The sequence below is a fragment of the Struthio camelus genome, chromosome 7 (assembly GCF_040807025.1).
Source record: "Struthio camelus isolate bStrCam1 chromosome 7, bStrCam1.hap1, whole genome shotgun sequence".
Lineage (NCBI taxonomy): Eukaryota > Metazoa > Chordata > Aves > Struthioniformes > Struthionidae > Struthio > Struthio camelus.
In genome coordinates this window covers 16,234,402-16,249,130 of record NC_090948.1, presented here as the reverse complement: position 1 = coordinate 16,249,130, position 14,729 = coordinate 16,234,402, and the positions used below count along the sequence as shown (strand labels likewise).

The 14,729-nt window shown below is 41.4% G+C and overlaps 1 protein-coding gene across 9 annotated transcripts in view; it reads right to left on the bottom strand.

Annotated features, from left to right (window-relative positions):
- The window catches only part of BTRC (beta-transducin repeat containing E3 ubiquitin protein ligase), a 125,557-nt gene that overhangs the window by 15,668 nt on the left and 95,160 nt on the right, over nucleotides 1-14,729 (bottom strand). For 8 of the 9 annotated variants that reach the window (XM_068949822.1, XM_068949821.1, XM_068949823.1 and 5 more), the window contains 6 exons: nucleotides 10,848-11,034; nucleotides 6,259-6,355; nucleotides 5,190-5,327; nucleotides 4,546-4,664; nucleotides 1,911-2,160; nucleotides 1,105-1,223 (listed from right to left, as the gene is read on the bottom strand). In XM_068949822.1, the coding sequence (XP_068805923.1) occupies nucleotides 1,105-1,223; nucleotides 1,911-2,160; nucleotides 4,546-4,664; nucleotides 5,190-5,327; nucleotides 6,259-6,355; nucleotides 10,848-11,034 (910 nt within the window). The remainder of the gene's footprint in view (nucleotides 1-1,104; nucleotides 1,224-1,910; nucleotides 2,161-4,545; nucleotides 4,665-5,189; nucleotides 5,328-6,258; nucleotides 6,356-10,847; nucleotides 11,035-14,729) is intronic. The other variant, XM_068949827.1, reaches the window with a different exon arrangement.

Genomic DNA, 14,729 nt, shown 5'->3' with positions numbered 1-14,729 from the left:
ATTTAACTATTTCTTACTTTAATTCTGGGACCAACTGCAGAGGGATATTTTTAGTATTTGAAGTGCAGGAGTTCCCATCATAAGTTGTGCTATTATTCTTATCAAATGCCTATAACATTTTTTCCCCTGTTTAAGAGAGAAAAGCCTCAGCTTTTCTCTCTTGCGACCAGCTGTTTTCCTCGTCAGCCATGGTCTCAGACAGCTCTACAGTAAATTCTGGTACAACAACCTGGTGATGTCAACCAAAGGACCATCATTTTCCTACAGAACCCAAAGCAGTGGGAGGCAGCTTGCTGGAAAAAAGGCCAACAGGCAAACAGCGACACGAATAATTTTCACTCAGGAGAAATGATTTCTAACATGGAAAGTGAAGTGTTTCTGCCTAGGCTGTCCAGCTTTCAAGTTTTATTGGAAGGCACACAGTTCTCTGAAACTAAATGGGAGGCTGTTCTTCCTGTTTGCATGATAGAGCCACTTCCCTAGGTCACTCACACTATTATTCAAGTTTGCTCAATGCCCCTAGTGAAGGTGACGGTGGCACATCTCTCTATCAGCAGCTGCAGGTAGTAGGGAGAAATCCTGGCTCATATTAGGAGGAGTTAAATCTCAGATTGCAACCAGGGCAGCTGGAGAAGCGCAAAAGGGAGCAAACTGAACTTAATGCTCTAAACCAGCTGTTCCAAACTTTACCAGGTGCCAAGTACCACAAGAGGAGTTTGGCAAGAACCCAGGATGATTTCTGGAGAGGATTAAATGCTTCTTACTGCAAATCTGACCCCTTTAACCAGACACATAGCCCAATTAAAATATCACAAGAGGACATCACAGAAAGTGGTACTTGCCAGCTCTTTCATCCACTAGAATTGTCAGAGCATTGCAACTCGTTGATTAGTATGGGCCTCTTGAGATACAGAGGATAAAAGACAACACTGCAAAAAAGGCTTCTAATATCTCCGTCCAGGAGTTCCCAATGTCCTACACCAAAGGAAGCATATTTCAAAGACGACAAGGGTACAGACCACTGTAGATATCTAACTTCCGCACGTCCCAGGGAAACAGAGACGTGCTTGTACAAAACTCTGCAATGGGGAACGTGTCTCTCACCTGATAGTATTATCCGAAGAGCCGCTCACTACTAGCCTATCTCTGTACTGCAGACACGCAATGCCTCGTTTGTGGCCATTTAAGGTGCGCACAAATTCACAGGTACTAGTGTTCCACACCTGTGACAGAAAAGGGGTGGGGGAAACCATACAGAGATAAAATTATTAAGAAGAGACTAACAAAAGCTGGTATCTGTGTGTTATATAGGTGAACGTAGAATGTTTGTAATTGACAATGCTATAATTAAGATTGGGAGAATTATCCTTTCAATGACTTGTGACTACAGCCTGCAACTGTTAGCAGCTTGGGTCACTGTATGTAGAAGGTTTTCTGGCTTAGAATTAGCTTCCAAAATCAGGCTTTAACACTCTCAGACTGTGATTTCGTATACACAGGAACCAGATTTTTCTGAGTTTTAATGCTACAGATTGGGATCACAACAGTAACGTTTAAGAGACGCCTATCCACTCACCTTTCCTTTTGCCCTCATGCTGCCCTCTGACAACTGTTTGCGTGACTGATGCTGAAACACATTATGGAACTAGTCGGGTTGAAAAAGAACACAGAAAAAATACTAGTCCTTTTTCAGCTGCATTGGTACCTGTATCAGGTGTGCCATACAGCTTTGTAAACAACTTCTGTGAGCTCAACAGAGGAAGGATGAGTGGAAACGAGCAGCAAGAAGGACACTACTTCTAAAGGAAGATCTGTGTAATAACGGCCAAAGACTGTCTTCCCTGCCTGGTTATTGTCCTTGGTTATTAAATTCCCAGTGCTGTAAAGAAAAATCCTCTGAAACACCTCACCTTTATAGTTCTGTCACCTGATGCTGATACAATGTACTTGTCATCAAAGTCCACTACGTTGACAGCAGCTCGGTGCCCTACTAGCACCCTCCTCAGGGTGATATCTGTTGGGGAAGCCATGTCCCACACAGCAATGGAACGGTCTTTGGAACACGTCACCATCATGCCGTTATTAAAGCGGAGGTGCAGTACTGCTTCACAGTGGTGAATCAGTGTATTCAGCATCTCGCCTGCGTTCACATCCCACACCCTGCAATTTCAAGCATTAAACCAGAGAGGAAAAGGGTTAAAAGCTATACAGTAGACTTCCGCAGAGAGAGGGGTTGGAGGAAGGTAATCAACTCTCTAGCAATATTAGAGAAGCAAACACCACAAGTTATATCTAAATCTACTAAATATTTCATTAGAAGATGTATTATATAAACCTGTTGATTATGGATATGTTGAGACAGACCAGCAGCCAAAAACCCTGCAATGCAGTTAACACCATAAAAACAACCCAGCCAGAAAAAGCATTCCTGAATTAAGGGAATTTAGTGCTAAGGAAAGGTATGAGATTGACAGCCCTAAAGGCTGATGGTTCCTGGTTATCTAAGCCAAATACACACTCCATTTCCAGTCTATGAGCACTCAAACATGACCTGGTAAGAAGCAAGTTCAGAAACAGATTTAGTCTTTGACCTCTCTCATAGGACTATCAACACAAGAGGTTAATTTATACAGAGGCAGAAGATAAGATAACACTTTTCAAACAAATATAAGTAATTGCCAAAAGTTGCACAATGGATTGCATTTACTTGGCAACACCTCTGGCGCACAGCTACATTCTAGGAATGTACTGAATACCCAACTTAAGACAGAGTTTTTACATCAATTTAATATTATTGGAATGAACTGTTTCAGATGAAAGGTAATTTAGGATGAAAAAAGTTAGATGGGGCTCAATACAGAACTTCTATGACTTGAAATGGAGCTTTTAAGCCTTAAAAATGTTCTTTTGGAGCTGTTCTGTTTGCACATTTTTTTAACCCTCCATAAAGAGATTTCTTTTGGTAGTATCACAACTGTATCCCAGCTACACTAAGCGAGAGCAGAAAAAGCTGTATTATCAAACATAACTGACACTGTGGAAGCTGAAGCTTTCCTCTGCTAGTAAGGTAAGCAGTGAGAAAAGGCAAGATGTGAGAAAGACTTCCAATCTCTTATTTTCTAATGCATGGAGTTTGAAACACATCAACCTCTGGATTTTAAATGAAAGAAAAGTATGCTGCCAGTTATAGAATGCAAAAGGAAAGAGACCACAGACCTGAGCTATTAGCATACAAGCAATTTGCAGACAGGACTGCCAAACTGAACAGGAGCTGGAGACCTACTGACTTCCCTGGACAAGTGCATCCCTGAGATCTGGGAAGCATTAAGAGCCCATCTGTACTGTCTATTGGATGGAGCCCCTCTTCCTGAGGAGACCCAAGGATAAAAGTGATGCATCTCATGTGCCTTTGGGGTCTGAGCAAACATTTATAGATACAGTGGGAAACAAAAGTATTTCTAGGCAAGTGGCCAGTCTGCAATTTGGCCTGCCTGGTCTGGTATGGAAAATGATAGTGCTTATTACAGAGACCAGCCTCTCCTTTTGCAATCTGTGTTTAGCTCAGCGTGGTTACCCCCTTGTCTCCATACTGACTAATGTAGTGCTAGATCTCCAGGCAGGTGGCGTTGCCTAAATTCTGAATTCCTACTAATTATAGGACCCCAAAAATCTAGCAGCATCACAGGCCTGCATGCATCACGTGTAAGGGACTGAATTTAATGGTCACTACCGTAACAGTGGTAGCTTACACACAAGCATGGTGAGAATCCTGCAACCATAGGAACACATGCTAAGAGCTTCAGAAAAGGCTGACTGACACAGATTTTTGTCATCTGTAACTTCACTGCATGGGCGTTTTTCGTACTCTGACAAAAAGAGAATACATAACAGTATGGAGAAGACAGACTTGCTCCCTCATCTCCAGGTTCATACTGTGACTCACTGATTCAAATGTGGCTGTATTTACATTGCAGATTTTAGACTGGAATCATGTAATATGTCTAGTGAACTTTGCATTTGCAAAGTGAAAGCAAGCACCTCAAGTGCTGACTTGAGGTGTCCAGCCTTTTACCAGAGGCTGGAGGACAAGGTTAGAAAGACTGAATAGGAAGATGCGTCATGCTGAAATTTAATATAAACCCACAGGAGATCTAGTCACCCATCTTTTGTTAAAATTAAGGGACAATGGGTTACTAAAACTTTCAAACTTGCTTTCAGAACTTCAGCCAACTTTTAAAAAGTTATTCTCAAGGAGAATTTAAAAACATTCTCAGGGAGCGTCCAAACATGCAAAACCAGGGATGAAACAAAATGATCTTCCTAAGTCATCTTGAGCTTGACTGACCTTTGCTTAAGTTCTCATTTCTCCTGGACAGCCACTTGCATGGATATCTGATAAACAAGGACAGTATATTCCTCAACAAATGTGCTGAACTACTTCATGGAACTGATTGAACAGCACATGTTGAAAGAAAGATCATTTCAGCAGCTAACAAGGCTGAGATCTTAGGTGCAAATAGAAAGCTTAAAATGAAGAACACACACCTGACCGTTGAGTCTGAAGATCCAGTAATGATCACCCGTTCATCATACTGGAGGCACAGGACAGAACCCGTGTGTCCGGTGAGAATTCGCTTGCATTCCAATGTATTCTTATCCCAGATCTAGGATGGCAAACATTCAGAAACACCCTGCTAAGTAAGATTTTCACCACACAGTAAGTACTTACTGGTCTGGCTGTTCTGTTTTTTACTACAATGCATCATCCATATTGCAGTTAGAACTTCTTTAGTGGCATGGGCCAGTCTTTGTAGTCTTCCATGGGCTCTTTGATGCAATACATTAACATCTTTGGTACTTCTGCCTTTATTATGAATGCTGGTTTTACCCTTCTCATCAGGGCACAGTAATTACATAGTCTGTAACTACAGACGGACAGAAACTCTGCTAGCAAAGTCTGTTTAGTAAGAAAACAGGGTCTCTCTTGCCAGATACAACAGGCATACGTGCTGTTCAGGGGTGCAGTGGGGGAAGGAGAATGCCAGGTTATATACTTTGAAGAAAAACACTCTTGGTATAGTAAACCATTTAACAAGAGTCTTGGCAGGTACCACTGAAATTAGGACATAATATTATTTATGGGGTAGGCACTATGTGCGATTAGGTACGCCCTCCTGGAAAATTCTCACCTTGATAGTGTTGTCTCTTAGGCCACTTACTATCTTCTGATCATCATATTGTAAACAGTAAACCCCTTTGCTCGTCTCACTTCGGCAGTGGATTCTCTGTAAACTGTGCCTTCCACACCGCCAGTTTGACTCTATTGTCTTGAGGAGAGATAGGAGACAAAAGAGAAATAAAAATAAAGCACAGAACCATCTCCCTCTCCCTTTTTTTTTTGAGAAGATAGCATATACTTTTATTTGCACCTTTTCCTGCAGTTCGGCTCATACGATGATGGTAGTTTTCCAGAAGGAGCAACACATATGATAAAATCAATTAAACAGAGAAAGGCCTGGAAAACCTTTTTTTGCTAAACTCTTCTGCATTGTCTAGAATGGTGAGGGACAAGTGAGCTAAAAGGTTTTTTTTTGTCTCCAAGTCTCTGTGAGTCAATGATTAAATAACTGAAGAGAGTCTCAGCCGAGCTTTAGCCAAGTGCTTGTACAACCCTGCCACAGCAATACGTGAGCACCTCTTTGGCCATTAGGGAAACTGCCAGAACATGCCATTTTGCTCACTACTAGATACAAGGCAACAGTGCCAACTTGCTTCCCGTTTCCCTGAGTCTTAGGATTGCAGTCTTTAGCAATGTACTTTCTCCCTCGCTCAGCTCCTGATACCTTCCCACAGCATCCTATTAGGTCTCATCTGCACTGGGAACAGAGAACATCAAGATGGTATGGTGTTGCTGTGACACCTGACATGCATAGACATTGTCTAGACTGCTGACCATGCGTGAGCCAGGGGTTGGACCAGATGATCTTCAGAGCCCCTAGATGATCTCCAGAGGTCCCCTCCAACCTCAACTATTCTGTGATTCCATTTTCAAACAGCTGTCTGAGCAGTCCAACTCATCCTTTGTCTAAGGGAGTGATGAAGCCCTGAGACCTCATATAAGTATCCCAGATCTACAAACTCTGGACAAACACAAAACACATCATATTTAATGAAACCAATTTCAAAATTTCAGCCTCATGAATGAACCAGGGGAATTAAAAAAAAAAAACCCACCTATACCTGGAAGATGTTTCTTACCTCTATGTCCTGTATAATTTTGGGGTAAAGTGCTCTGTAGAAGGAGTTGGGGGGTGCAGTCCCATCAGGAGGCTTATTTTTAAGTAGGTATTGTCCCCTGGAAGACAAAGAATACTCCCACTGAACACAAATCTGTTTCAGCTTTTTGGAGAAAGGTCTTCCTGGCATTTTACAAATGCATAACAACCATTGAAAAGTGCAGACAGATTCATATTCACACTTAATTTTACTCCACAAGACAGGATGGTTCCTTGTTCTGTTTGCCCTGCAACCTATCTGTGCTGCACTCAGACACTGATAAATTCATGAGAAAGCAGTTACTAGTCACACAGGGAAGGGAAATGTATTATCTATTTTGGACATTAGCCGCTTTATCTCAAGATGAGATGAGAATGGCTCATGTTCACAATACACATATACCCTTATCATATGTCACCTTGAAAAGAAAGTCAGCAAAGGAAATGAAAGAATCAAATCACTACATGTTCAAGCTCAGCTTTGATAGGCATTAGCAGGAGCAATAACAGCTTTGGCACATGGAAATTTTACTGCTACTACTAGATTTTGGTAAGCAACACTTCATTTGTGGTGCCTTCCTCATTTCAATACTGATTTGGAATACTCATATCCCAAGCTAGATTTTTGCTACAAACAAAAATCCACAAACGGCAATCACTACCTGCTGTGTAAAAAACTTTAATTCCTCATCCTGAAGTTAAGAAGCCACCAAACACGGTGTGGAAGCTAGTAAACCCCACCATGGGCATACTAACTGCTGTTCCGCCTGGCAACATGCCTCACAAAACGGAGAGAGGCACAAATGCCTCCGAGTGTAATCCTGGCATCAGAGGCACAGAGTCTACACCGGGCCAGCACCCCTCTTCTCCCTCCCTTTCTCCATTATGGTGTAATTAATTGTTCAATACTTCCTTGTGCATTTCCTCCTCCTCCTTTCCAAACAGTATACCTTGAAACTCATTTGAGAGACTGTGCATCAGCTGCCCTGCTGTACTCTGGCCAAAATCTGAATTAGAGAAACCACAGCAATGAACCAAGGCCTCTAGATCGTAAGAGGTAGATAGTACTGAACAAACAAAATAATAAATGCTCAAGAAAAGCATTTTTAAAATTCTTTGACCAAACTGTTTTAGGTACAATTTGAGAGAGAGTTGCTTTCCTCTTTGGATAGAGGAATCATCTGAGTTTTCAAATACAGTGATTAGCAGCCACCCTCAATGTGGACAAATATATGAGAGGAAGGGCCAGATGGATGCAAGCAAACCACTCTATAGATGGACCCTTATTCACTGTAATCCACTGTGAAGCAGTCTGGAAGTCCATGCAACAGAATTAAAATTATTGGCCCAGGGAGACTGAAAATATTTTGAGGGCACATCCTGGATGACCTGGGATGTCTAGGACAACCTGTATATGAGCATATCTGCCTGAAAACCTGTCTATTGTTTCCAACTGTACTAGCTGACCCATTAAAAGGTCTTGTCTCTACCTACTAACTATAACTATGCCTTGGGGCATATACAGTCAGTTGTTTACAGTTCAGCTAAGGGATTGCTGGAATTTCCATGGCATCCCAGTGACCACTGAACTGCGGCTCTGGGATAAAAGAAACTACTGTTTGCTGTTTTTGATGACTGGCCAACTTAATTAGCTCTTTGGATGGACAAAATAGTGCCCAGATTTTGGGCTTCTGCTTTTATTCTTCTCTAAATCTGTATAACCCTTACTGCTCCCTGACAAGTTGGCAGTGAAGGCTACCACACAACTGGGTGGTTTCTGTTGTAAACCACAAGCTGCTAATGCTTGAAATAAGGCAGCCCATGTGCCAAGCTAAGTGAGAAGCTGTAAGCAAATAATACCAGTCATCTATCATTCCGAACTGTCCACCTAGTCACTTCCCTGTGCCATTCATAGAGCTGATTACAAGCTATAAAGCTCCGTACGGCAGAGATGCAATTACACTGTATATTTCTTGTCTGCCTCTCTTAACCACCCTGCCATGCCTGCAGTTTTATCTTCTAGAGCTAACCAGAGGGCAGTCTGAAAGATACTGCATGACTTGCTCCAGCTGTGTCAGAAGAACAACCTCCAGGACACAGGTAAACCTGAGGAAGAGGTGCGGTAACAGCCTCTTTGAGGCGAGAAGCAGGATTTTGTAACTGTTTTTTTAGAAATAGCATGTATCTGTAAGACTAGTAAGGGGTACTGATGTTAATTCTAAAATTTGGAAGGAGCAGCTTCAGAAGTATTAGCTATTATCTCTGACAAGCTGCAGAAAATGGGTGAACCTCCAGAGAACAGGAAAAAGGCAAATGTAGTTATTTTATTAAAAAAAAAAAAAAGGAAGGAAAAGGGAATAAGATAGACCCAGGGAAATTGTGCACCGGCCAGCTCAGCTTCAACAGGTTGGAGGTCCCAGAACACACAGTCAATTAGATAAGCTCCTCGAAGATGACAAGGTGACAAACAACAGCCAACATTGATCAGGAGAGAGTAAATCATGTCAAACTGACCTAACTTCTATTTCTTCTATGACATGGTTGTGATATTATCCTAACCTTCATAAGGCTTCTGACACCTAGGTGTCAGCTAGAGAAATACAGTCTCGGTGGAAGGGCTCAAGGGTGGACACATAGATGGTTGGAAAACATCATTTACCAATGGTGCACTGTCAAACGGGAAGGCAACTGGGGTCTTGCAGGGGGTCTGTCCTAGATCTGCTGTTACAGAGCATTTTCATTAATGACAAAGGATGGAACAGGGAGTACCTTTATTATATGGACAATGATGCTACAAGCGTTTTGGAGGTGAAGATTAAACTCATAATGCTCCCGATAAAATGGAGAAATAGTAAGAAATAAATAGAATCTAATTCAATAAGGACAAATGCAAAGTTCACGATTTAGTAATAACATACACATGCAAGATGAGAAACATTGGCCAAGCAGTTCTACAGAAAAGGCTGTTAGAACAGTTATATAACAGTATTATACTACTGTTAAAAAAAAAAAAAAAAAGCAGCACATTTTCTACTGGAGAGCATTAACTGGAATGTCCTCCATAAGACATGCAAAGCAATCCATCCCACACTGCCAAACTCTGGTGAGGCCTCAGCAGATGCAATATGTCCAGCTGAGGACATCACCCTCCAAGAATGGGGTGGGCTAACTGGAGATGGCTTAAACCAAGTAAATCAAGAATGACAAGAAGACAAGAAAATATAGGAATAGGGTTACTTAGTGCATCCAATATATAGGAAACACAATTATATTCAAACTTGTAAAAGACTGCTGCAAAAAAAGGAATGAGAAACTTTCCCCTGTGTCTGGGTAGGACAAACAAAATGGGCTGAACTGCCGCTAGAAAGACTGTGCCTAGATTTTAGGAAAATCTTTCTAACAGTAAAGATAACGAAGCAGTGGAATTGCTTGACCAACTAAGGCATGGGGAATGACCACCAGTGAAGGTTTTTAAGAACAAATTAGACAAACATCTAGAATAACTTAGAAAAAGTTGGCTCTGCCTTTGGGAAACAGGAGAGACTACATAACCTCTCAAGGACCTCTTCAGACTTGCAACAATACAGAACGAAAGTCCACGAGAGAATAAGGCACTAAAAGGGGATGTAAAAGTTAACAATGTCATGGTTGTAGTTATTTTACTCTTTTTATACATGTTACGCTACTGGAAGGAGATCAACAGAGTACTTATTTTTGAAGGACATTTCATAATTGTGATTTACTTGCCTTCACTTCCTGAGACAAAGAGTATAACAAAATTAACTGTGAAACACAAGTCTTTGTTTGCAACTCTGTATCTTTTTCTTTTTAATAGCAACCAAAATGCCTGAGCTGTCACTTTTATCTTGTTTATGAAATATTCATACCCAGCTTCGTTTCTGCCAACATCCTAGGGACACCCTTGGAAAAGAAAATTATGTATTAAAGGACGTACCCCTGAGAGGAAAAGTTCTAATGAAATGTTAACAGAGCAGCTTCAAACTTGAGTGAGACCCACATTCTAGTAAGGCTATTCCAGATGATTATTAACTAATCTATCTGCATTTCTAAAGTCCCCTATTCTCCGTGGTACCTACCCTCAGCTTCCAGTTTGAAAATTAAACAGATATCTAATAGTGAAAATCTGCTGAGGAAAACAAACAGACCTAACAGAAACTAATTCATTGCACATGCTGCCCCACTGCCACCCCTAAAAAAGCTCTGCTCTGAACTGCTGATGAGTTTAGTGTTCCCCTGGGGCATACACAGCTTCTTAATTTGAACTGAATGACAGCTGGGCGTAAAAAATTTCAGTCTGTATATCTCACTTGTCACAGTGGCATAAGAGCATGATCACATGAGTGAGGTGAGGAAAAAGCCCCCAGATTGCCTGCATAGCCACATAAAGCCCTTACTCCCCAGCCCTGGAATTTTGCTGTAAGCAAATGTCAGGTTTGGAACCAAAATCATGTTTCGGGGGGTGCCAAGTAACTCATTTCAAATATGGTCTGAAACACACAGCACCTACTGTCCTAAGTGGGGACAAAAGGGGTGAAGATGCAGTTCCCTCACCATCCTCTCCTCTCTGACAACCCCCTCCACAGCGAGTCCGTCCTGACCATTCTCTCGATCAACTTCTTCCACAGCATGCCATCCGATGTCACCCGGTACCACTCCTTGCACACCAGCTCAGCAGCACACAATGATTTGGCATCCAGGTAGGACAGAATGTTCTCGGCAATGTGGTCCAATCCCCGAGCTAGGGGAGGAAAAAAAAAGCATTATTTGCTGGGGAGATAAACAGTTTAAAACTACTCCCCTTGCCCCGTACAAAGATACCCTCTCTTCCCTATGCCTTTCCATCTACTCCTCTATATGTAGAGCTTGACTAAATGCACGGAAGAGCATTTGCGGCTAAGTTCAGGAGTGAACAGCGTTCTCCAACTTCCTTTGGATATAACACAACAAGTCATTAAAAATAATAAAGAATCCAAGAAGTCATTCCAATCTATTTCGATGGGTTTTAGCACTAGGGGGATATTCTATGGATGGCGTTTCCAACTCAGCGACACAGCCCCCAAAATCTCTCTATATTAGGACCATTTCTCATCTCACTGCTACAGCTGTTCTCATGTTCCAACGGCTCAAAAGCTGTTTTTGCTAAAGCAGTAGCTTTTAAACGTAATGAAGAAAAAAATATATATTCCCAATGTGTGCCCTGAAGGGTAGTGGTACCTTTAGACATGGGGGAGGGAAAGATATGCAGATGCACAGGGACGTGAAGAGGGAAGAAGCGGCTGTCTAAGGAGAAAGTGAAGCAGGTTTGCTAGCATCATTTATTTCGGTGGGTGGAGAAAGTTATGCACCAAAGTGGTATCATTTACAAATATTTTTTCAGTTCAAATACCAGGAGTGGCTTTCTGTCAACATGGCTGGAGTAAAACGTAAGGCAACTGAGTAGGAAGCAAGCAACCAACCGCAGTTACAGGGCATTAGCTCCATAGCCTGGTTAGCACCTAACAGCGCAATGTAACCTGAATACCCAGAGGGCCAGGGAAGGTCATTCTATGTTACTTAGACTGGACAGACTAACCCAGTAAAAATCTGCCCTTACCCACTCAAATTTTATCTCTAGCAAGACTTCAGAAGAATAAGATGTCTAGCCCATGAATACAATTTCTCTTGGAGGTGGTTTAATTCGCAAGTGAGACGCACACAGTCAAGAGATTATCTCACTTCACAGGTCAAATTTCAGAGGCTCTCTGTGGAAGTCGTAGTTCAGACCCCATCATCCCCCAGGCATAATGTTCAGACCAACCAAAAACGAAGCATGGCAGATTGGCATTACATGCATCTTCCCTCCTCTTCACATTTGGAACACAGTTAAATGCATCTTTGCTTGCTTTTAAAACAACAGCCTCAAAGACAAGGCTCTGCTTGTCAGTGACACAGAAGGAAGAAGCAGCATATGCATTTTTACAGTCACATGGCCATACTTCAGCAAACACATACTGAGGTGTAATCAGCTGATTTTTATCAGAGTTCACGAGACACTACGAGCGCCAACCTTTGTTGTTTCATTAACCAACAGAGCTCAAAATTATCTCCCCCAGCATGAAAACAAGAGAATTCAGTATGTCTCCTCTTACACCTTTGCAACATCCTGTATCTTTGTACAGCCATTTTCAAATACATTTATAATGGGCTTTGGGTCAGTTATGCTGATGCCCAGCATCGTATGCTTCCATTCATAAAGTGCAAAAAGCATGTGAACGATATCACATGCAGTCAGAGAGTGGAGAAAGAGGCCCGATATTTCTTATCCTTATAGATGCAAAATTAGATGTCAACCTGTGCATCAGCAGCCTTTAGCATGTATTTAATCTGAACAGACATATACATCTATTACATAAAATTATTTAAAAAGAATGTTTGTGATTTTAGGTTGACATTCTGGCAATCCATAGAAAGAGAAAGACAATGTTTTGGTGAAAAACTGGAATTTGCAGGACTTCCACAATTCAGCCAGGTGGATAACAGTGTGGACAATCATGTCCTGCTTCCCCATCCCTGATACCCTGCAATCCTGAGCTTTTCCCAGTGGGTGGAAATTGCCTATTTGCTTTCCCACTCTGTGTTGCCGCCAAGCCCACAGACATCCACCCACCCACCCATTAGGGCATTTACAAATGCCCACCCATGTGGTATGCATACTGGTGGTTTTATATAAGTAGATTGAGAGCAAAAGTTATTTCATGTGGGGAACAGATCAGTGGCATAAAGCACGGAGGGCTACACTGCATAAACTGGGCAGAGTAATCCTCACCCACAACTCTGTCTCTGACCCACCTGGCCTCTCTGGACCATCAGTAGTTACACTTTAAATCTTGCTGCTGTGAGGTGGATTACGTATTTCCATCACCGTAAGTCACCCTTGCCTTTGATCCTCAACCCTCTGTAGAGAAGGAATATCGTCCCTGTACAATAAGTGAAAGGGCAGAGCTATTTTGGCCTGGCTACAAATTCAATTTTATAATTAATATGTTCCTTAGGAACAGCACAACTCGCTCAGATATATATCTCCTGGAACATCACTTCCTTAAAAAAGAGAAGGTTCCTTTCACAAAAGGTTTTGCTAAACTAATGTGAAACATGATTAGCCCTTCAGCCTTCTACACCAACTTATACAGTACAGTACTGACTCTTAAAGTAGTCCTTTGCAGCTGGAGCTGAATGAACGTTTCAGCTATTTCACACATGAAGCCCTTACAAAAATGACTTTCTTCATAAAAAATGTTAGCTGCTTGGAAATTCTAAGTTGAGACCTTACTTCTTAGAAAGGGAACAAAGTCTGTTAAAGTGCACAGTTAATCTGTGTCTTTAATTCTGTCCAAAGCACTGGGAAAATAACCTGAATTAATTTTACTCTGTATTAATAATGCGTGTTCATGGCATAAAACTCCCTGAAATTCTGGTCATTCTGTGGGACAGTGCTAGGAGGACAGAGACAAGATATATCAGGATTTTGGAGTAATTTTATTGCTTTATTTACTTGAAGGGGAGAGTAGGAGAGAGAATGAAGGAGTAAAAACGAAACTACTGAACACATGAGGTTTTGAGAAAGCTACAAAATACTTAAAGAGCTTAGCTTATTTTAGATTATGTGACTTAATTCATAACTCTAGGTTTAAATAAATGCTTATACTCTCCCTCTTCTGTCCTCGAGATCTTTTAATTTTTAAAAAGCGTTTAATAATACCTTGGTGACAAAGGTTTCACAGTACTTACAAACTGCACAAACATGAACACAATTCCCTCCTAGGCAGTTTCTTACCCACCCTTTTCCTATTTGCCTTATTAGAAACGTGCCCATACCCTTGACGTTTTGCATCTCTCTGACTGCAGAGCCTGAACCAGTGTAATTCCTTGCCACTCGTTTTCTCCCTTAAAACTATATTCACTAGGACATTAGCACTTCACCAATATGCAAACTGATTCACATTATTTAAGCACACAATTCCCACAACTGTTCAAATACTCAGATGTTAGCTCCCTAATTCCTATCTGTTCTACACTCTGAGGAAGCAAAATTTAAAGACAGAGCTACTTGATAATCGTAGAAAAACCACTAACAAACACAGTACGGCAGGGAAATTTTGGGTGCCTCTGAAAATATTTCTAACGCTTGCCTAAAATTTTCAGGAAAAAGCCTGAAGCATATGTTGGCTTTCTTTCATGGAGTTTTGTGGAGAAAGACCTGGAAAAATTGTGTATATAGCTATATGTATACTCCAACTTTGAAAGTGGAGAAACCAATGCCCTTTCAAAATACTTTCCATTTTTCTGAAACAGAACAGCTCCACAAGTTGTAAAGCTGCTCTAAGTACATGAGATTATTGCCACTGGACTACTAAAAACTCAAATAAAGCAGGTACTTAGCATAACTAAGATTTT